The following is a 20580-nucleotide window of genomic DNA, read 5'->3' as shown; positions in this document are numbered from 1 at the left end:
ATTAGCATACGCATTTATCACCGATTATAATGTGCCAAGATAACCCAGACGTTACTTTAGTGGTTCAGGAATGGAGCATTTCTACGAGAAGATCAACAAACAAGTTTGCCAAACGCTATTCCTAATTAACAACCTTTTCAATATTGTTTTATTTTTATCAACTGCCTAGCAGCTATAACACTTATACCATTTTTAAAATAATATCGAAGCAACTCAATTAATTTCTTTTAAAATGGAAAGGTAGTTTTAAATCTAGGCTTTAGATTAGTCAAAAAAGTAGCGTATTCAAACGAGAAAGCATCGTTAAACATCTTTCACAAAAATAACACAAATATTTGCAATTGGCATTTATATTGAATGACTGATATCATGCTTTGACGTAATACAAAAATCAGCACATTAATGTTTCATTTGAAGCTTTCCCCCGACTACTATCTTCCCCGAGGTTTGTCTGTTGTAAAGCATCTAGACGCTCTCCCAGAGTGTCGTCGACGATCGACGCTCTTGATCACTCACCGGAGAGCACTCATTCACGCTCCGCTCAGGCGGTGTTGCTGATAGGCACCAACAGGGCCCCACATCACCGTATCATCTCGTTCCGTCCAGCGATCGCGCGCGCATCATCATCATTGGTCGCTCTCACCAGTTGTTAATCAACATGCCTTCGCTGCGGCCAGAACGGTGTACGATCATTTGCTGTCTCCTGATGGCGCGTAAGCATCCTACATTTGTTTATTGTTTCGATTCGATCAATTCCTAACGATTCCGTACGATTCCAGTGTGCAGCTTTGCGACATCACGAAATGTCTTCAAAAACCGTTTCCTCGAAGAGTATCAACCGTACGCGGGACCGTGGAATGATGATTTTGACTGGAGTTTGATAAAGGTAATCACCAAACCCACACACGCACACATACACACAATGATTCGCTCATACTTTCACTCGCGCGCTCTCTCTCTCGCATTCCCGCCCATTGCTAATCCGGTCATCCACAGGAGATCCTGCCGAAAGTTCCGGGCAACGTGGTGCTGTCACCGATATCGGTCAAGACCCTGCTGGCACTGCTGTACGAGGGAAGTGCAACGCGATCGGAAACGCAACGTGAGCTAAGCCGAACGCTCGGTATCGACGATCCGCAGGCCGTCGGCAAGCTGCAGGAGGATCTGCGTCAGTACAAGAGCCAAACGACCGAAGGACTGCTTATCACGGACCGTGTGTTCCACAACGTCTCGATCCCGGTGACGCACAAGTACCGAATCATTATCAACGACCAGTACAATGCATCGACAGAGGAAATCAATTTCGGTGATCCGGATGCGGCATCCGTTCACATCAATCGCTGGATCTCCCATAACACCGGAGGGCTTATTGAGGATGTTGTACGTGCGGACACCTTACGTGAGACGCTGCTATTGCTGATCAATACGATCTACTTCAGGGGCAACTGGGTTGAACCGTTCCCGTTGAATGCAACCGCCGAGCGACCGTTTTACGCCACCCGAAGCACCACACCCGGAAAGGCCATCTTTATGAAGCAACGAGAGCGATTGTTCCACCATGGACGCTCCGAGCAGCTCGGAGCACAGATTCTTCGCCTGCCCTACCAGCAGAATCAGCTAGCAATGATCGTAGTGTTGCCAGATGAAGGGCTATCGCTGGATCAACTGCTAGTGCGCCTAACGCCCGATGCCGTCCATCGCGAGCTGACCGAGCTGTCCGAAGAGGAGATCGACTTAGAGCTGCCCAAGTTCAGCATTCGCTATGCGGGAGCTCTGCGTGAACCACTGCAGCGATTAGGGCTGACGCGGATCTTCAGCGATCAGGCCGAGCTGCCATTGATTGCGCGCGGTCTGTCCACACCGCTCAAGGTTAGCACGATCCTGCAGAAGAGCTGCATCCAGGTGGACGAACAAGGTACCCAGGCATCGGCGGCCACCGAAAGCTCGCTCGTCTTCACCATTCTCAGCGAACCGGTCAAGTTTATCGCAAACCGGCCGTTCTTGTTTCTAATTCTTGACGAAGCCAAAGGTACCTGGCTGTTCGCCGGGAAGGTTGAGGATCCCTCGCTGTAAACGGAGACGCTAAAGACGCAACAGACAGCGCCGTTTGGCTCCAAACAACAGAACAATAAAGATGACGCGAATGGATCAAACAACCTGCACTGTTTTCGTTTGTCTCTTTGCTTATCTTAAGGTGGCTCCATGACTTTGTGGACCAGTTAGTAAGACGATGAGACGTCAGCACCCGGGCACACTCCAACCATCCAAACCGGTTTCCCCGGGCAATCCGAACTTGAATCTGTTGCGACAATGCCATCGGCGATCGCCGGTTGCGCCGATGATGGAAGGTGCTCACCAACCGGTATTTCACTCCAGCGTCCGGGCTCGAAGCTCGGTCTCGTACCAATACCATCGAAAACCGCGGCGGTACTCATCTTGCGTGATCCCTATGCATGCGCGTTTGTCGCGGCGCCCGCGGGCCCGCGGTACTGCTGAGAGCCGCCGCGATCGGTCAAAGTCGATTTGACGGTCAGATCGAACGGTCAGACAGAGTTAGTGCAGTGGTTAGTCTTCCTGGTTCCAGAACAAGAGCGAGCAGCAGATCTAGCGCCATGATTAAGTTTAGCTTCGCGATACTGTGCTGTAAGTGATCGTCGACTCCATCGGTGTGCCACATTGCGTTTGATTTCTCGCCCATTTTGTGATGCAGAAATGGCTTCCAACCTGCTTCCAATCATCTTCTTTCAAGGCGTCGGCCATTTAGCATTTCGTTGGTATTTTAGATGAAGATTCGTAGCTTGTGTCAGTGCCGTTGTAGGCGCAGTTTCAGATAAGGCTCGTGTCAGGCAACAGCCGTCACCGCGGGGAAGGCCTGAATTGCGAAGCGCTGAAAATCCCACTGTTTTGATGACCCTCGGCAGCCAAGGTCGGTGGCCATACGCTTACGGTTGCGTTGGCAGACTCCAGTTTCGTACACAGACAAACCACAACCACAGTGAAGCTGAATGCTCAGAACCGTGTGTGTCTCCGGCTCGCTTATAACTAACACCTTGAGGAAGAAGCCACAAACCGAACCGCTCATCATGGCGTTCGATTCCCCCCAGAGCAAGTGGGATTAGAATAACAAAAGGCATCGAGCCTATTTGAGGTTCCGTTCTGCCGAACGATGTGTTTGTCGAAGACATATTTGGACATCCCGACCATCAGGTGGAAGCGAGAACTGGTCGAGCCAGCCAGTTAGCATGTACGCTCCGCGCAGTGCAACGAACGCTATCGTCGAACATCATCTTAGGGGTCAGCATAGCACATGACGAACGAGAAGCGAAAAGAGTACTGGCCGATGATACGGCCGGACAGTGGGCCGTGTGTTGGTGAGACAACGAAATGTGGGAATTCCCGTCCATCTGATAATACCGGTATATGCCGGTTTCCTCTTGACCCTGCTACCGCAAGCCGATCATGCGAGGACCGATCGAACATACAAACGAGTCTGCAACGGAAGCATTACGTTAGGCTGCGGTTGGAAAGACCGGTGTTGTGACCGGGAGTCCTGGCAGTTAATCTACTTGTTTATCCGGGGTCGGGGATTTTAAATGCCTTCTACCATGTCCATCCGGCACGAACTGAATGTCATTCCTCTGTCCTACTTATTTCTAGGTTCGGCACTTTTACTGCTTGACGCAACCGCTCAAGATTACCCGCATTCGCCATTCGCCGGAAGGAGAAACGTTGACTTCGATCTTCAGTTCATTCAGGTAGACATTGGCAACGCCGTTCGGCACAAAAAACAACAGAAACAAACTAACCCGATCCTTCATGCTAATTCATCATTGCAGGAAATTTTTAAAACCCAAAACACCAACGTTGTGCTGTCGCCGTTTTCGGTGAAGATTCTGTTGACCCTTATCTACGAGGCCTCGGATACGAGCATCGGAACGTCATCGTCCAACACCAAGAAGGAGCTGCGAGTGGTGCTGCCATCCGATAACATCGACAGCACGCGCGACTCTTACAGGGAGCTGCTCGCCTCGGCTCAGGTGCAGAACAAGGACTTTGATCTCAACATTGCCACCAACTTCTTCGTGGACAACTTCATCGAGGTGATCAACAAGTACCAGCAGATTGCAAAGGCATACTACGATGCGTCGGTCGAGAAGGTGTCGTACCAGAACCCGACGGAGGCCGCCAACACCATCAACCGCTGGGTGTCGGAGTCGACGAAGGGCCGGCTGAAGGAGATTGTCACGCCGGACGGTCTGGACGGTGCCATCATCACGCTGATCAACGTGATCTACTTCAAGGGCCTGTGGTCGTACCCGTTCCCGGAGACACCGAACAATCGGAAGCCGTTCTTCCGCTCCCAGGGTAAACCGACGAACGTCCAGTACATGGAGCAGAACGGTCAGTTCTACTACGACGATTCGGATCTGCTCGGTGCCCAGATCCTTCGGATGCCGTACCGTGGCAATAAGCTGGGCATGTACATCATCTTGCCGCACCAGGGCAACACCATCCAGCAGGTGATCGATCGCACCAACGGTGATGTGCTCCATCAGGCACTCTGGGTTATGGATGAGAGCGAAGTCAATGTGACCATTCCCAAGTTTAAGATTGAGTTCAGCGAACAGCTTAACGATCCTCTGCAGCAGGTAAGCTACTGCCACCGGTACCACGACTGCGATCATAATCTAACGTTCTGGTTGCTTCCAAATTAACAGATTGGCATTCGTGAGATCTTCTCAGTAAACGCATCGCTACCGCTGCTGGCACGCGGTGTCGGAGCACGCAATGAAGTGCGCGTCTCGCGTATCTTCCAAAAGGCTGGCATCACCATCAATGAGCTGGGCAGTGAGGCGTACGCTGCTACCGGTAAGATAGCTTCGAACAACTACACATGAAAGCATCATTAACCGGGTGTTTCCTTCACAGAGATCCAGCTGGTCAACAAGTTCGGTGGTGATGGTGTGCAGATCTTCAACGCTAACCGTCCCTTCATTTTCTTCATCGAAGATGAAACCCTCGGAACGATGCTGTTTGCGGGCAAGGTTGAGGATCCCCATGTCTAACCACGGAAATAAGAATCAGATAAAGCGAGAGAGATAGAGAGAGAGTGAGAGGAAATGACAAAGGGCGAGCCATCGTTTGTCTTAGGCGTTCTTTGATAGCACCCTTAAGCGATAGCACACAGCACAACACTGGCAATAAAGACCCATCTGATGATAAAGAAGAATCGATTCTCGATCAGCTCGAGTGCTTCAAACGCATGGTCGAGTGAACCTCGTCACACCTTCTCCTGCCGACGTGTTCGAAAGAGATTAATCTTGCGAAATGGCCATCGCCACTCCGAAACAATCAATCATGCGAACAATCAGCTGACTATAAATAAACTCCATTAAGATGCACTTATCAACGGCAACCAAGGTACAGGTAGAGAACCGCTCAGGATACTGGTCATTGTGCTACAGGTAGGAAGGCTACGATGCTTGCCCGTGACGAAGCGAACGCAATGCCACTCCTATCGGGAGCCCTTATCCTTAAATGCCGAAGGGGATCTAGGCCAAGAAGAAAGCATAATGCAACGGTTACATGCACATGATAAGGATAGCCCCCTGTTGCCACGCTGCGGCGGCCCATAAATAACGCTTGGTCATCGGACGGCCATTACTGGGGTGGTTTGTTCAATTTTCCGCTAAAACGTGGCAATTAGGTGCCAACGGTGCCTGGGCTGTGTGGTCTTAAGCTGAAGAGCACAGCCTTCTGATATCAAAGCGACTTCACTGGGATAAGGTACTTGGGGGACATATTCTTCTTTTCAGGGAGTTTATAATGGTTCCGCAGATAAACTCATCTCATTCAAGTTCCAGGCATCACGATGTCTATGCGTTGTTTATAATCGTGATGGTGCTAATGGCGTTATTGCTACATAGCTACAAATGAGCCATCGTTCAAGGAAAGTCTATTTCGCTTTTAAGTCATGATAATGGCGGCAGCAATACCGATGGTCGCTGGCATGTACCCTGACTGTAGACAGTGCTCCCTCCGGACTGCTTTTTACATCATAACGAAAGCAACCATGAACGTTAGATCTACAGAAGCGGAACCATTTAGTAAAGCTCTTCTTTGGTGCCAGTATGCTAGCCTCTGTTCATGGTTCGTGTATTTCTCTCGGGGCTTCTTTGTTGATTTACTCGTAAATTGCATCTTTCAGTTCACCGAACCAAGGTAAAATGACATTTTAAAGTGGGAGGTAGATAATATTTCTTTTGAAATTGTTTGGATGTTTACTTGTGCTTAACCAAACACATGAACATTACTCGTTCCCGGCACTAGGCCTATTTTGGTTGTTCCTATTTCACTTTCATCCAAATTGAAAAAGGAACACAGGAAACATGATAGTGAGGTGACGATAAGAAACTGGCACATAATAGAGATAAGCTGTCTGACAGGAACTCTTTAGCAAGAAACAAAACATCTTATCAAAAACCAAGCACTCAAAATGAGCAAACAACACGCTGGGCTACATAATTAGCAAAATGTGTGTGTGTGTGTAAAGAACAACAAAAGATTTGGGTTAACAATTTATTCATGGCATCTTTAACAAAACAACAGTTGAAATACCAGCACTACACAACGCTTTAAGCAAAATTGTTTCAGCATTTCAAGATGTACTCAAAGAACCCTCCCCCCAGGCTTTGAACCTACATATTGATATGCGATCAATGTGGATTAAATTACGGTGATTTGGGAAAATCGACTCGCCAGCATTCTTGCTGGCCGACAGCGCTCCGGGCACGTCGAGTCCCTTTTTCGTTCGTCCCTTTTTCACATAATATCATTTCCCAATCCCGGGAACCCTATTCAGCGAAGGTCGTTAAGGTTTCGGGAAAAGTTTTTTATCTTATCACTGCACCTACATCGACGATAATGTGTCGCTCATTTCAACACCTGCCATACCAAAAGGCTCACCACTACTCGCTCGCTACACGCCACCGGTCACCGGGATTCTGATTGCAAACCGTTTTTCCTTTTCCATCCCTTCGACAACAAGTCCACCCTAATCAACTGCCAATCGCGCGCGCGTCGTTCGATGGATTTTACTAAAAATAAAATAAATCGCCCCACGGGCTCGCTTCCTTCTTCTTCGCCAAGTCAGAACCATTTCCGGCCATTTCCCCGAGCACACTGCCCTGCACCACCGTACGAAAGGACACACAATTTCCGGCCATTCCAGCCGGCCATCGGGATCGATCGAACGAACCCCCTCTAGCCCCAAGCTCCTGTACCCACAACCGACAGAAGGTGGCGCAACGACCCGTTAGTCGCGTGGTTGCAATTTTATCGATTGCTTACCAGGGAGCTACGAGGCGGGTACCGGTCGTACGGGCCGAGCAAAATCCTTTTTGCTTCCGCTTGTTTTTTTTTCTCTCTCTCTCTCTCTCTCTCTCTCTCTCTCTCTATTCCTGGGCTGGATATTCCTCGTGATACGTCTTTGCTGCAGCGGTGGAAGGTCGGCCTTCTGGCCTTTTTCTCATAACTCAACCGGCCATAAAACAACCCGGGTAGACTTCATTTTCATCGGAAGCCACTAAATCCCGCCAGCCAGCCAGCCAGCCAGCCAGCCAGCCTAGACGTCGCGCGGTGAAGCGCCACACGATCCAGATGCCTTCGTCCTCTGGCAAATTAACATTCGACGGGCGGTTCATTAGGATTATCCGAAGAGCGGTCGGCCGGTTGGTTGGTCGGTCGGTCGGATATGTGAACCGTAATTCACCCGTGTCAAACCGAGGTCAATCCTTGATCTAATTTACCGGCTCAGGTGCACACAGGAACGAAGAGGGCTTCAGGGGCCAGCAGGTCGTCCGAGAGGGCGAGCGACCTCAGGCTTCAGGCCCATTCAGACGAGTCGAGGAGGTCGAGGACTGTTGTAATGTGCAGGGATCAAGCAGAGCTCGAAAGCTGCCCGGCTCCAAACAGGCCAGCGCCAGCTGTGGTCTAATCGTCGGCCCCTGAGGCTTAAACGGTTATGTCCTACATACGCCATGATACATCCAAAATGATAAACGTTTCCAAAATGGCCAGAAAGGCGGCCATGGGACTTGTTTCAGTTTGACGTAAAAAGGCCGCTCATCATTTCAAATCCAGAGGGATGGCGGACAGGTGATCCTCTTGCCTCAACCTCACCACAGGTTTGATGCATTGAAACCTTTCCCCCTCCCTCCGGAGAAGCACACCAACTGTTACCAAACGTTCATCCTTCCTTCCGGAGCTTCCGGGTCGGGGGGGCTGTATAAATCCTGTGAACCCCATCCCGACTTGTTTGATTGGTTTATTGGATTGACCGACTGGGCCGTGCTACCGAGTGTGCTACCCTTTAGCACTGGCACCGGCACCGGCACACACACACGCAAACACATAAACACACACACATACAGTCATCACAGCGGAGGGGGCCCGCACGAAAATCAATAAAACTAATAATCTCGCCGACAGCTACCGACACACACAGCCTATTAAAACGTGGCCAGCAACCGTCCCCCCTGCCCTGCAAGCTTCCTCTCCATTCCTCCGTTCCTCTTTCTCCATCGCTTCTAGCCAGAGGCCAGAATTGGCCTACTTCTCGGCGCAGGGGAAAGTCGCGCGGAGCGTCCTGGCAGCCCTTTTAGCCCGCTGGCATACATACATTCATCGACTTTGCCTTCACAAAACGCTCCATCCTTTCGTTCATTAGTCATGCAAGCCGCAATGGGGCTGCGGCTAAGGTCATAGGGCGCCCCGTCAAAGCTCCCTTTCCTCTTCCGTTGCCTTTTTCTTCTGGAAACTCCTGCCACACTTCACACACCAACACGAGACGTGCATGCATTAGGTAGTGGTAGCCCCTTACTCGAACTGCGGTTAACAGTGTGGTGTTGGACCAAGGGGTTAGACACTCTTATACAGTCTCAGTGTGTGTTGTGGTGTGTTCCTTTACGGTACCTGCGAGCCCCACTCTAGGTGGGACACCACACGGCACCCGCTCACACACACACACACACATTAGTGCAAACCTCGAAACGGTCACCATCGGTCGTGTGGTTTCGAAGGACATCCCCGACCCCCGTGTGTGTGTGTGTGGTGTGCGTTACTCGAGCCCTGTGGTCGCTTCGGTTGCATCGGGTTTTGCACCATCGCAGGCAACGCAGACAAACCAAAAACAGAAAAAAAGAAATGCTCCAACACAACCCCTAGCACACCGGGAACAAAGCGGAACTTTTGCATATTTAATTTTCGCCAGCACCGCCAGCGGAACCATCGAACGCTAGCCAGCCGGCCGGTTGACAAAAGGGCGCGCAAGTATGACATCATTGCCATTTAGCTGTACCAACGAGTTTGCCAAACGAGTTAGGGCTTCCAAAAAGGGCCGCAAGCCCCGTTCCGGCGACGGTCACGATGCTCGCACGATGCTGGTTGGCCGTGTTTATGGTACCGGTGCCTAGTGCTTTTTGTTTAGCGTTAGTTATGTCGTTCTATTTATTAGTGGGCTCTCTCTCTCTCTCTCTATTCATTGTGCCATCTCTATACAGCGGTGGTAAAGACAGGCCGGGTTTGTGCGGATTTGTGATGCATCCGCATTTGGTTTTCAGCGCCCGACTTCCGTTTTGTGCTGGTAGATTTTTTTAGGGACAAACCAAGGCCTGTAACCTTTATTACGAGCGAGCTGTTTCTAGGGCCAGCGTGCTCACATCGTAACTAGCATGCCAAAAAAATGAGTAAAACTGCATGCTTTTAAAACAATGGAATACATCGTTTTTTCCCTTTTTTTCTCGGATCATATGCCATAAAATTGTGAAGTATGTAGAGTCCTGATGAGCTTAGGCTGAGATCCTACTCAATAAAATCTCCTTCCTTGTCTAGCTTTATGTACAAACAGATATCAATTTTAGGCCAAGACAACAGCAATAAACTCTTGCAAGGATTATTCGCAGTTTGGATTGCTATTCTCATAGTTAGTTATCATAGTTAGTTAATGATTTTTCTATTCAGCAAATCAGTAGCCATACCCACGAGCACACCGCGAAGATTTATAAATTTGATAAGAAAATGAATTACCCGGATGTACAACATGAGACTCTGTAATTGAATGTATCAAAATAATGGATGTTCGCTCTTGCATCTGACAGTGGGTTAGTAAAGTAGGATTTTCGAAGCAATTCAATAGAACATTGCAATGGTTACAATGTAACTTCGTAATTCGTACCTCTTCAAAAAATAATACTTTCTCAAGTGCTATCAGAAACTTACTTTGCCAAATAATTGAAGTGAAAACAAATCTCACGGAATAAAATATCCTCCAATTAACAGATTCTTCATAGCACGATTCCACCACCATACTCTACACTAGTGCTTTTGAGACATTCATTCCCATTAAAAAAATCCACAACGAGCATTGTACCGGACTTTCTCATCCTCGTTCGTATAAGTACTCACCCCATAGATCGCAAAATATTCAAAACATCCGAATTTGCTCTACAGCTTAATTCCAATAAATACGCCAGAAATGGTCTAATTAACAGCAGCAACATCAGCAGCATAATACTAAATAATGTCGGTCATCCCATAATAGCAAACGGCAACTCGCAAACTACTTATGACATCGGTGAAGTATTGCCGCAGTTTTCAGCTGCAGAAAAAAAAGGAATGCCAACCCAGAACGGTTAATGAGTGATGCACGGAAGAGGTATCATTGAGCGCAACATCCCCTCCACGGTACGATACAGTTTCAAAATTGTTGCACAAAGCGCTACCCATCGTTACCACTTGGGGAGCTTTTTCTGTCGTTCCCCCTTTTTGTTTGCTCCCAAACTACCGCCCCGTTGTCCTCTCGCAACGAACGGTGGAGTAGAATCCAGACTGCAATTAAGCTCACCGTGCGGTCTACTTGAGCACGATGCGACATATTTACAGCATAGTTGCGACATAGCGAAAAGCGCCAACGTTAACAATGTCGTGGAGGGGGGGGGGAGGTTTTTCTCACCCGCCCGTTCATTCTCTGCATGCACTGAAAACGAAAATCAAATCGTACCCGCTACCATTTTGTGGTTGCCTTTGCTGAGCCACTCAGAGCACTAGAGGCGAACAGAAACATGAATACGATGCACCGCTGCAGCTCGATTGCCCCTTTCGGAGTGTTCGGGGAGGTTTATGAAAAGGATTTGCCTGTCCTTCTGTGTCGGTCCATCCGGTTTCCGGTTATGACATTAAATTGTGTCTACCACTGTGACGGATTCATATTCAGCACATTAAATGATAAAACCGTTTTCACCGTTCCCGCGTGCACCACAATTGTTAACAATTTAAATTCAGATTTCACTATTATTTGTTTGTTCTTTCTGGATCAGAACACGGCCCAGCACAGTCGAAGTGATGATTGAATAGAGTAAAAATGGTTCAATCTCTAATAGCACCTGTCAGAATGCAGCACCCCATTTAACGCCCCTTCCCAATGCCCAACGTTATCGTCTTTAGCGAGGCAAACGTAACATCGAAAGCTACGTTCCTGCGTACCGTTCGTGGCAATCTAAGTGAAGCGAAAACACTGTAGCTCTGCAATCCCGCTACAAACATTTCCATTTCCCGGGAAACGCGGGAACCACCGATACATTGGTGTGGCCAGGAAAACAGAAAAACCAAACGTCAACAGCACCCGTGCGCGCTGTTCGAATGTTTACCAAAGCCTTCAAAGCCTCGCCTGCTGTGGGGCTTGGCTTTGAAACCATCGAAACCGCAACCCGCAGCGGGGAGACGAGAGCGCTTGCAATGAAATTCCTCGGAATTGCCTCGGTTTCTGGGATGCACACCGGTCGCCTCGGCCCTCGGCATTAAAGATCCCGGAAACGGTTAGCCATGGCTGGCGCTCGGACCAGATCGGATCGTAGATCGTGTCATATTTGCCTTTTAAAGAAGGCGCGTTAGCGAAATGCAAATCCAATCACCACGGGCACGGTTCCCAGGGTTCCCGTTTTCCAGCGACATTTGCATAATGCTCGGTAATTATCTACGTCAACAGGTCAGTTGCAGTGCCCCGGGAATCCGGGGGGGAATTAATGTTCCATGTTTCATCGCTCAATTATGCCGCGAGGATATGCCATTGGGAGGCCAGACAGACAGCTAGACAGAGAATGATGCCGCATAGATTCGATTGTGTGATTTGCGCGCTTCACGCGATTAATGGAACGGAAATGCCAATGACCACGAACGTTGTTTCATCCGTTGCATGCCCTGTTCCTGTGTGACATGATGAGATGACGTCTGGTATTTATCATTATAACTGCCAGCATTAAATTACTCCATCAAGTAATGTGATGCTAGCGCGTGTACCTATCAAGCGATGATGACAGATATGAAGAGCATTTAGGCGATTGGCAAACCACATTCGCATACCGGTATGCGTACCGGTATGATTGAATGCGATTGGATTAATCAACAACCAAACGCTACTAACCTGCCGCTCACCACCACCACAACCACCGAACATGTGGCATGTAATCAAGACGCGCGAAAGCCACATTCACCGTAATGATAAAAGATAGTTGCCAACAACACAACCGCCTCCTCCAAATGGCACCGAAATTCCATCCCACGCATAGTCCTATCCATTAAATTATCACCAATCAATCCGTGAAGCAGACGGGGTGATGGATCATCCTCGCTTCCAGCCGGCGTGGCACGCGTTTTCCCTGGGCCAAAGCCAAGCATCGTTGGCTCCGCTGCTGCTGTGGATGCTGCTCCGGTCGAACATAATTTATCCGCTCGAAACAACGACTTCAATCGGTTTCGGGGCGCCGGAGCAGGACGCAACGACGACGACGACGACGACGACGACGACGAATGTTTACCGTTTGATGTTTGCCCTTCTCTGCTTCACATTGGCACCGTTGGCGTACCGCGTCCGAGAGTGCCAAAAACAACCGACCGAACAACTTCACTGGCATCACTGGCCCACGGATCCCGCTCGCTTCGGCTCGTCACGGCACGTGCCTTTCGTTCTCATCCCCATTCCTCGTCGGCTCGGCTTCACTGACTTTAACAGCACATTCATCAAAGTTGAAACTATACCCTTCGCTTTTCACCCTTGGGAGTGTACGTGTGTGTGTGTGTGTGTGTGTGTGTGTCGCGCAGTCAGCTTGCCAGCCGATGTTTTGCGTCCAACCGGAAATGATCACCACCCTTCTCGTTATACTCTCTCTCTCTCCGCTCGTTACTCTCGTCCCTGCAACCCCAAAACATGCGCTCCATTTCACCAAAATACGCCGGGTGATCGAGGGTTTTCCGGGCGGTGGTGGTGGTGGTACGGTGAGGTGATGCCAACAAGCATAGCCCGTGCGTAATGCTAATCTTCTCAATTTACATGATAAAGTGACGGAACATTTTCACTCTTATCGAAACATTTCACCCTCTCTCTCTCTCTCCTTTCACCAACCCGCTTTTCTTCAGACGCATTGCCAGCACTATGCGGATGCGGATGCGAACGCGAACGCGAACGAAATGGGAGCTTTTGCTGGGAAATAAATTGGAAATTGGTTCCCCGTGCCGCGTGGACTGCAACTCTTGCGCAGCAGGGCGTTCGAGCAGCAGACTGTGTCATTTTGTCGCGCTGAGTGCATCATCATCATCATCGTCGTCGTCGTAGTCGTTGTCGTTACGGTTGTCGTCGTTGCTGACAAAAAAAAGGGGCGAAGCAGGAACAAGTAAACGATCGTTCAGCGAGTGCATCGTGAGGCACGGTCCCACTTCCCTATCATCTGACAGGCGACGACCAACACCAACAACGAACCAGCATCGTAGCGATTATGTCACCGTGTGTTTGATGGCTTTTTTGGAGGGGGGTGCGACAGGCCGATGGAAGGTTCGATGGCGGAAGGTTGAAGGTCGTTTCCGGCTAAACCGTTCCGAGCACCAAACCTACATAGTATACGATGATCCCACCCCCTCGGCCACCATCGTGAGCCGTGAAAGTAATGTATTATTCACTTCCAGCGCGTCGAGCAGGGATAGTGCAGGGGTGACGGAGTCTCCGTCCCCGAAGCACGACGCGTCAAGACGAATGATCTCTTGCCGGGTAAATGGTGTGTGATGCCCGTGGAAAATGCGCACTCGCTGAAAGATGAGAGGATAGGATGAGCGCAAGGTTCGGCGAGCGGTAAGAAGGGGCATAAATCTCGGGGACGCGAAGACGCAAAGATTAGGTTGCAGTTCTGGTAGCTCGAAGTAGTAGCGGGAACATTAGCATTCGCTGGTTGCGGTTTGCGGAAAACTGCACTGCGGTGCGCGGTGTGCAGCAGATTGGAGCTAATGATGGAATAAGTTTTCCTTCGCTCGATGGCGATGGCAAGGAGCGTGCATCGATCATCGGCGTTTATTCCATTTTTTTTTATTGCTTGGTAATTTATGATCTTCTCTTCATAATTCATAGTTCGCATAGTGCGCAAGTCTGGAGTTTCTTTCAGTTAATGCTGTCTCATATCCGATAATCATCAATTATTAACTTCTTACAAAAATGTCAGCATAAACTTCGCTCACGACTAAATTATAGCTTAGGAAGCATCTTATGAAAGACTCTCTTTTAAAATTATTAACTTGTGTGTCGATAACTTGAAGCAGTCGTTGCTATCTTTCAATCAATTATGCAGGTATACTTAGAGCAGGAATAATGTGTTACTGTACCTTCCAACATGCGCCTTGGTATGATCCCACCAGCCGGATCTAGCCGAAAAGCTCTCGAAAAACAGATGCAGCACTCTCTTCTCGCCATTGCAACACATCACCACCACCACCACCACCACCACCATTCATCCCAGTGAAAAGCAATGCATAAAATCACTTTAGGCGAAAGCTTTCGTGAGAAAATTGATGCCATTTCCCCGGTTTGTCCCATATTTTGTGGCTTTTGATGAAAAATGTAAACCCACCCAACCCCCCAACCCGGCGCCAACGAAATTTTAATGCATAATGTGCACCACGGAAAGTAATGCTGTGCATCTCCGCAATGTATCCACGGAGCGGGCTCGAAGCCGAGTTCGCCATCGCCAAGGCAACCAGCCAGGCGTGCACCATGCTGCTTCGCACGGATCCCAGGCCCGCGGAAACGACCAGAACACGAGCATATGTGTCCGATGCTGCACCGCACGGCTATATGCAAGCCCGCGCATCATCGAGCACCGAGCAACGATACACACAAGCACCATCAAATCATCTCATCATCCTTCTTGTACCTACCAGGTACCGGATAAGAAGGTTACTGATGCTCGTGCCCCGAAACCGGTTACACCGAGTAACAGTAACCCGGTACCATCGGTACCATCCGAGTGCGCTTGAGCACCGCGTTAAGCGTTCTGACAAGCGAAAGATGCTTACCTCCTCGTCGAAAGTCGTCGTCAGAAGGGGTAAAGTGCAGTATGCAAAAGTCGAAAAAGAAAGCACAGCCCCTGCCAGCCAGCCAGCCAGCCCGGTTTCCTACGTTTTCGTTCGTCGTTCAGACGGTTGATGATGTTTATATTTGCATAATGAACTTTTCACTTCTCAGCTTTAGCCGGAAATTTGAGCCACACTTGCACTCACACACACACACACACGTGCGGATGCGCTCCACTGCAGTTGGCAATAAACGTTAGTTTTCGAAACAGGATTGCATTGAGCACTGCATTATGCAGGGTGCTGCTTTGCTGTGAACCTTCGAATGAATCAACCGGGTCAACTGGCAGCACCGGTGTGGCCGGATCATAGCAATCGTCGAGACAGGAGAGCGGAGGAGATCTCAAACATCTCAGGCCTTCGCGTTATCCACCGCTCGGCTTTCATGTTTGATGATAAGATTCTCTTCCCGTACGGTATCAAAATGGAGACCGATTCTCATTCCGTTCTGTGCCCTTTTGCTGTGAGATCAATCGGTTGCAATCGATTCGAAATGGTAGTAGAATGCAGCGAACCACCCTTTTGCGACCACTTTCCTGAAGGCCTCAAAGGATGTGGTAGCAATAGATCCCAGCGCTAAGAGCGCTTGTACATTATTTATGTGGAAAAGTAAATTGCCAACTCGAGCATCGCTCCACCGGAGTACTCCACTCTAGATCCGGAAGTGAAGAAAAAAAAGGGAAATCCTCTGAATTTTCTTCTCCATTAAAAAGACATATCGAAGGCTGGGGATCTAATTCAATTATCTAACTTTCAGATGGGAGGTTTTTGATGAATTAATCAAATGACATCATCCTGGCGGGCATCGGCATCGCCTCTCGCTCCGATGCTGCTTAGAAAATCAATTTTCTGTTGGAGTCCTTTTGAACCGGAGCGAGATCAGTTAAAGCTAAGCCATATTTAATCATCGCTCAATGGAAGGGGTCTTCCATCGGTCCCACGGCACCCTCTGAGAATTGAACCAACAACACGCTATCATCCATCCGAGAGATAGAGAGAGCAAAAAATCCTCCTTCCCATCGGAGGCCGTTTTTCCCTTTTTTCCCGCTTTGTTACTGTATCAATCGGTTACTTCAACGGCCGTGTATCCCCCCCCCCCTTCCCTTTTCCCCTGGTTGTCCCCGTCGTAATCGATACGAGAGGGCACAACGAATCGATGTGGATGAGCGATTGTTTTTGCATTTTAAATTATTTATCGATCCCAAAAGCGGAGCACCAGCACCACTCCTGCTCGTTCTAAAGGCCGCCAGCACTGTCCTCAGGCCGTCCGTTGCTGTGGAAGGCAAACAGCGGCCCATCGGCCGCTTTCTGCTGCATCCCACCACCCACCCTGCAGCGGAATGCTAATGAGAAGGACTCGTCGTTTGTTCCACTTTTGGGGTCCATTCTTTCACGCTCCCTCCCATCCTTTTGTCGACGCTGTTTCATCTGCATTTTAATCACCGCACCAGAACGAAGTAAGCGAAAATCATCAACCATGATGATGATCACGATGATCACAATGATGATGAACCTTCATCGAAATTGGATTACAATTGAGCTGGAGTGTTTCCACCGGGGGTTTTCTGTTGAAAAGTGAGTATATCCTTTCGGATTCGATTTGTTCGTTGTTGCGACTTGATTGCCGGTCCACTGTTTCGCTTCCCATTCGAGTGTCACCACCCGTGTGCTCGAAATTCCCTTTTCCACAATATGGAACACAATATGCAGAGTTTCATTCACTTAATTGTAAGCCTTAATGACACTCCATTCCAGTGCCAAACTAACGGTCACCCTTATCGCTACGTAACAGTCTGTAACGAAGTCAAACAACAACGCAGACCCTTACAGACCGTCCATCCATCGCCATTACCATACCATACCAGAGCGCACGGCAAACACCCGACGGCAATCGATACAACAGGAAAAGCTTCGCGTTTTATTTATCGACAACCATTTGTTCCACGTGACAGGGCCGGTGTCGTTTGCACCGGATCCGGTGATAGGATAGGTGACTCCGCCCCGGGTTCCATTTTCATTCGCGAGTACACTTCGTGGTACACTCGCTCCACGCGGCTGGCTGGAGCATCTCGTTAGTCACCGGTTGATGACGCGGACGCGCGCTCATGCTCGTGCTCGCTGGCAATACCATCCAGCCTCATCGTGTTGCAATCGCGCTCTCTACGTAGCCGGTGTTGTCACGGGATAAATCAAAGGCATGATCATAATTTGGTTTGTTTTATCATGAACACCACACCGCGATGTCGGGGCCCTTCTGCCGAAACCTTGTTTAATCAAGTCCAACACAAAACCTGCCTGCCCACCTTCGGCCAGTAACGAGCGCGAAGCTGAAAGCGCGTCATCAGCATCATCCATCGCCGTCACCATCATCTGATCATCAAACGAATATCCGGCGTATGCGCTCTGTTGCCCTTTGAAGAAGCAGCAGTAGCAGCAGTAGCAGCAACAACAGTAGAGCTGTAGATGGGCGATGATAATAATTATTAAGGTAAAGTGAAGCACCTGAATGCCAGAGAGCATAGCTGTCAGTACAGGCTTGGACATGGAACATGCACATAAAAGCCATTAAAAGCTACATTTTATATTGATAAATTGATGCACCCCTTTAATGGTTCACCGGAATGGAAACAAAAAAGGAGCTTTTGCGTGAGGGCTGAACATGAAATCAACCAAGTAAATGAACACTCTATTCGAATGTAATCTGAGGATCTGATTTAAACACCGCTCTTGTCTGTGTACCTTTTAACGTACTTCACCCCCTTTGAAGCACGAGCAAGAGTCCGTTTTGGGCGCTTTAAACTTCACAATCCCTTTCGGTTTTCCACTCCTCCCGGTTTTCAATGTTTCGCTCGGTAATATGAGCCACCGAAGCTTTCCCTTTTTGGGAAAGAAATACGAAACACGATGCTCCGTATCACGGATCCGTCTCGGGGAACGGTTTCTCTCCCAAGCAGTGTCATTTCACACTTCTTGCGCCGCATTATTTGCCGAAAAAGTCAAGGCGTTTGGGGCGCTTGTGAGGGGTTTTTTGTTTCACGAAAGTACCGAAACTTTGTCGACTTTTAACGCACGCCCAGCGCACCACCATCACCACCACCGAGGTACGATAGGAGTCGTAATTTCCAGAAAACACCAAAAAGAACCAACGTATTTACAACGGTTTCTTTAGTGATGGCGAGAATAACGGCCGGCAGCAGATAGGGATGGGGGGATCTAAGGCGGATACTTCGGTCCCGTTAAACTCTGAGCCCCCAAAGATAAGACTAAGCGATACGGGAGGGATCGATCGAAGTGCCGGTTTTTTCTGGCACTCGGAATCGGAATCGGACGCCTCGTCATGGCGGCCATGATGGTTGATGCGCTCTAAACGAAGAAAGTGCTTCTTTCGAGCACAACAACAACCACAACAACAATACCGAAATAGTAAATTCGGTCTCTGACATCGCATCGACTAAACAATGGGCCCCGGGTTTTTGGGTTCCCGGGTTCGATGCTCCATTGCGAACCGAACATTTATCCTCGTGATCCTCGCAATCATGAATCGCACAAAAGCACCCAGTACCACCAGTACCATCACACACACACATACACACACATACACTGGCACAAAACGGCACAGACCGACACAAACCGAAACCGGCGAGCGAGGAAAGAAAATTCAATTTCATAATTTCCTTCGATCTCTTTCGGTTGGATTCTCGTTTACCGTTTGCGGGACGGGCTGAGTTGGGGATCTGTGGCAAGGCAGAACGGAACCCTAACCACCGGTTCTCGTTATCACACACACACACACACACACACACACCAACACACGAACGTATGTGTTCAGCAGAGCAGAGGTTGGTTGGAATCGTTGAAAATTATTGTTGGAAAAACTAGATTTCCTGCCGCTACGTTCGTTAGCTTCGCCGAAAGTGTCCCTTTTTGTTGGGTTTTCGTTCATTCAATAAAACTCCCGGTCCCGGCATCCGGCTTGTAGCGGCAGTTTTGCCATTGGACCGTCTCCGCCTCTGTTCAATAATTTGAGGCCCAACAACAATAAGAGAAAAAAACACCTTCCAACGCTTTAGAGGCAAAGTGGCCCATTTCATCGTGACAAGGGCGCTGCGCTATTCGAGAATAATTAATGCGTTCCTTTCCTCTCGGTCCTCCGCCGTTTGTTCCTCCTCGAACCTCAAGCCCCGATGAGTTGCTAGCAGCTAAAGCTAAGCGGCTTTGCCGGTCTCGTGATAAAAGTAATTCCCTTCTCATTGTGCCCGGTGTGCGCTTCGTGAATAAATATATGTTATATATTTTTAATGCTCAGCTCATCCCGCATAAAAACTGGGTCCAGCGCCAGCAGACCGTATCGGCCTGAACTGATAGCCGAGCCACTCACCAGCCGGTGCCAGTGTACCAGGTACTAGCCGGTCGCTACTTAGAGCAAAGTGCATTAATAATCGTTAAACAAATGAGCGAATCAAATTGAAGTCCAGTGCGCGACCTGGACTGGTCCAGGGGCCATCGTCTTCGCAAATTAGTGAGACCGAACGAGGCCGCCAAAAACGGTACCTTCACCTAGACGCTTTATGTGGCGGTAAAAAACTTAAAAAAATAATGACCGGAACGTCCACGCGGCACTCCAAGAAGCCAGCATAGCCGAAGCCAAAGATCGACGGAACCATCAAAACCCCAACTGTTTGCCGCAGAGCAGCATTCCCTTCATTGCTCTGTCCTCCATTGCTACTGACCGGTAAGCGCAGCGCCACAAATGGCCACGTCGCCAGTTGATACGTTAAAGATGGATGAAGTAGCCATCGTGAAGTGTTCTCTCTTTCTCTCTCTTCGTTCCATTCGGTAACATTGTTTCCTTCCCGCTCTCTGGCCGTCAGGAGTGCGGCTCGACTTAACGGTTATGATTTTTACGGTAATCGTTGTGAGGCTCCCACCGGGTCCATCTCGAGGCGGCGATGGCCGAAAGAAGCTCAAAAGAGCATTAAATTTGCCCAACGAAGGACGACGACGATGAAGACGACGACGACGATGACGGTGACCAGCAGACGACGGGAATCACTCTTCCGCTCGCCGAAGCGCGGTCTGCGGTTTTGCGGACGAATTTTGGACCCGGGCAGCGCCCACGAAACCAACTTCCTT

At 49.2% G+C, this 20580-nt stretch overlaps 3 protein-coding genes across 3 annotated transcripts in view; 2 read left to right on the top strand and 1 right to left on the bottom strand.

Annotated features, from left to right (window-relative positions):
• LOC125957984 (uncharacterized) overlaps positions 1–20580 on the bottom strand; it is a 58728-nt gene that overhangs the window by 29578 nt on the left and 8570 nt on the right. The gene's annotated exons all lie outside the window — the stretch shown is intronic.
• LOC125957990 (serine protease inhibitor 2-like) lies at positions 572–2148 on the top strand. Its single transcript, XM_049691083.1, has 3 exons — positions 572–713; positions 780–886; positions 997–2148. Exons 1-3 carry the CDS (start codon positions 659–661, stop codon positions 2071–2073), a joined length of 1239 nt encoding a protein of 412 aa, XP_049547040.1. The 5' UTR covers positions 572–658; the 3' UTR covers positions 2074–2148.
• LOC125957993 (serine protease inhibitor 2-like) lies at positions 2528–5247 on the top strand. The gene is made up of 5 exons (XM_049691089.1): positions 2528–2643; positions 3658–3755; positions 3837–4649; positions 4719–4869; positions 4930–5247. Exons 1-5 carry the CDS (start codon positions 2613–2615, stop codon positions 5064–5066), a joined length of 1230 nt encoding a protein of 409 aa, XP_049547046.1. The 5' UTR covers positions 2528–2612; the 3' UTR covers positions 5067–5247.

Source organism: Anopheles darlingi, chromosome 3 (genome assembly GCF_943734745.1).
Source record: "Anopheles darlingi chromosome 3, idAnoDarlMG_H_01, whole genome shotgun sequence".
Taxonomy (NCBI): domain Eukaryota; kingdom Metazoa; phylum Arthropoda; class Insecta; order Diptera; family Culicidae; genus Anopheles; species Anopheles darlingi.
The sequence above is the reverse complement of the archived record's forward strand: the minus strand, read 5'-3'. Positions and strand labels throughout refer to the sequence as shown.

What these genes read in the sequence shown, in the direction of transcription:
- LOC125957990 (XM_049691083.1), top strand. Translation starts at nt 659, where the DNA reads ATGCCTTCGCTGCGGCCAGAACGGTGTACGATCATTTGCTGTCTCCTG. An exon ending in TTGCTGTCTCCTGATGGCGC is followed by an intron (nt 714 to 779) that starts GTAAGCATCCTA and finishes GTACGATTCCAG; the next exon opens with TGTGCAGCTTTGCGACATCA. An exon ending in TTGACTGGAGTTTGATAAAG is followed by an intron (nt 887 to 996) that starts GTAATCACCAAA and finishes GGTCATCCACAG; the next exon opens with GAGATCCTGCCGAAAGTTCC.
- LOC125957993 (XM_049691089.1), top strand. Translation starts at nt 2,613, where the DNA reads ATGATTAAGTTTAGCTTCGCGATACTGTGCT. An exon ending in TAGCTTCGCGATACTGTGCT is followed by an intron (nt 2,644 to 3,657) that starts GTAAGTGATCGT and finishes ACTTATTTCTAG; the next exon opens with GTTCGGCACTTTTACTGCTT. An exon ending in TCGATCTTCAGTTCATTCAG is followed by an intron (nt 3,756 to 3,836) that starts GTAGACATTGGC and finishes TCATCATTGCAG; the next exon opens with GAAATTTTTAAAACCCAAAA.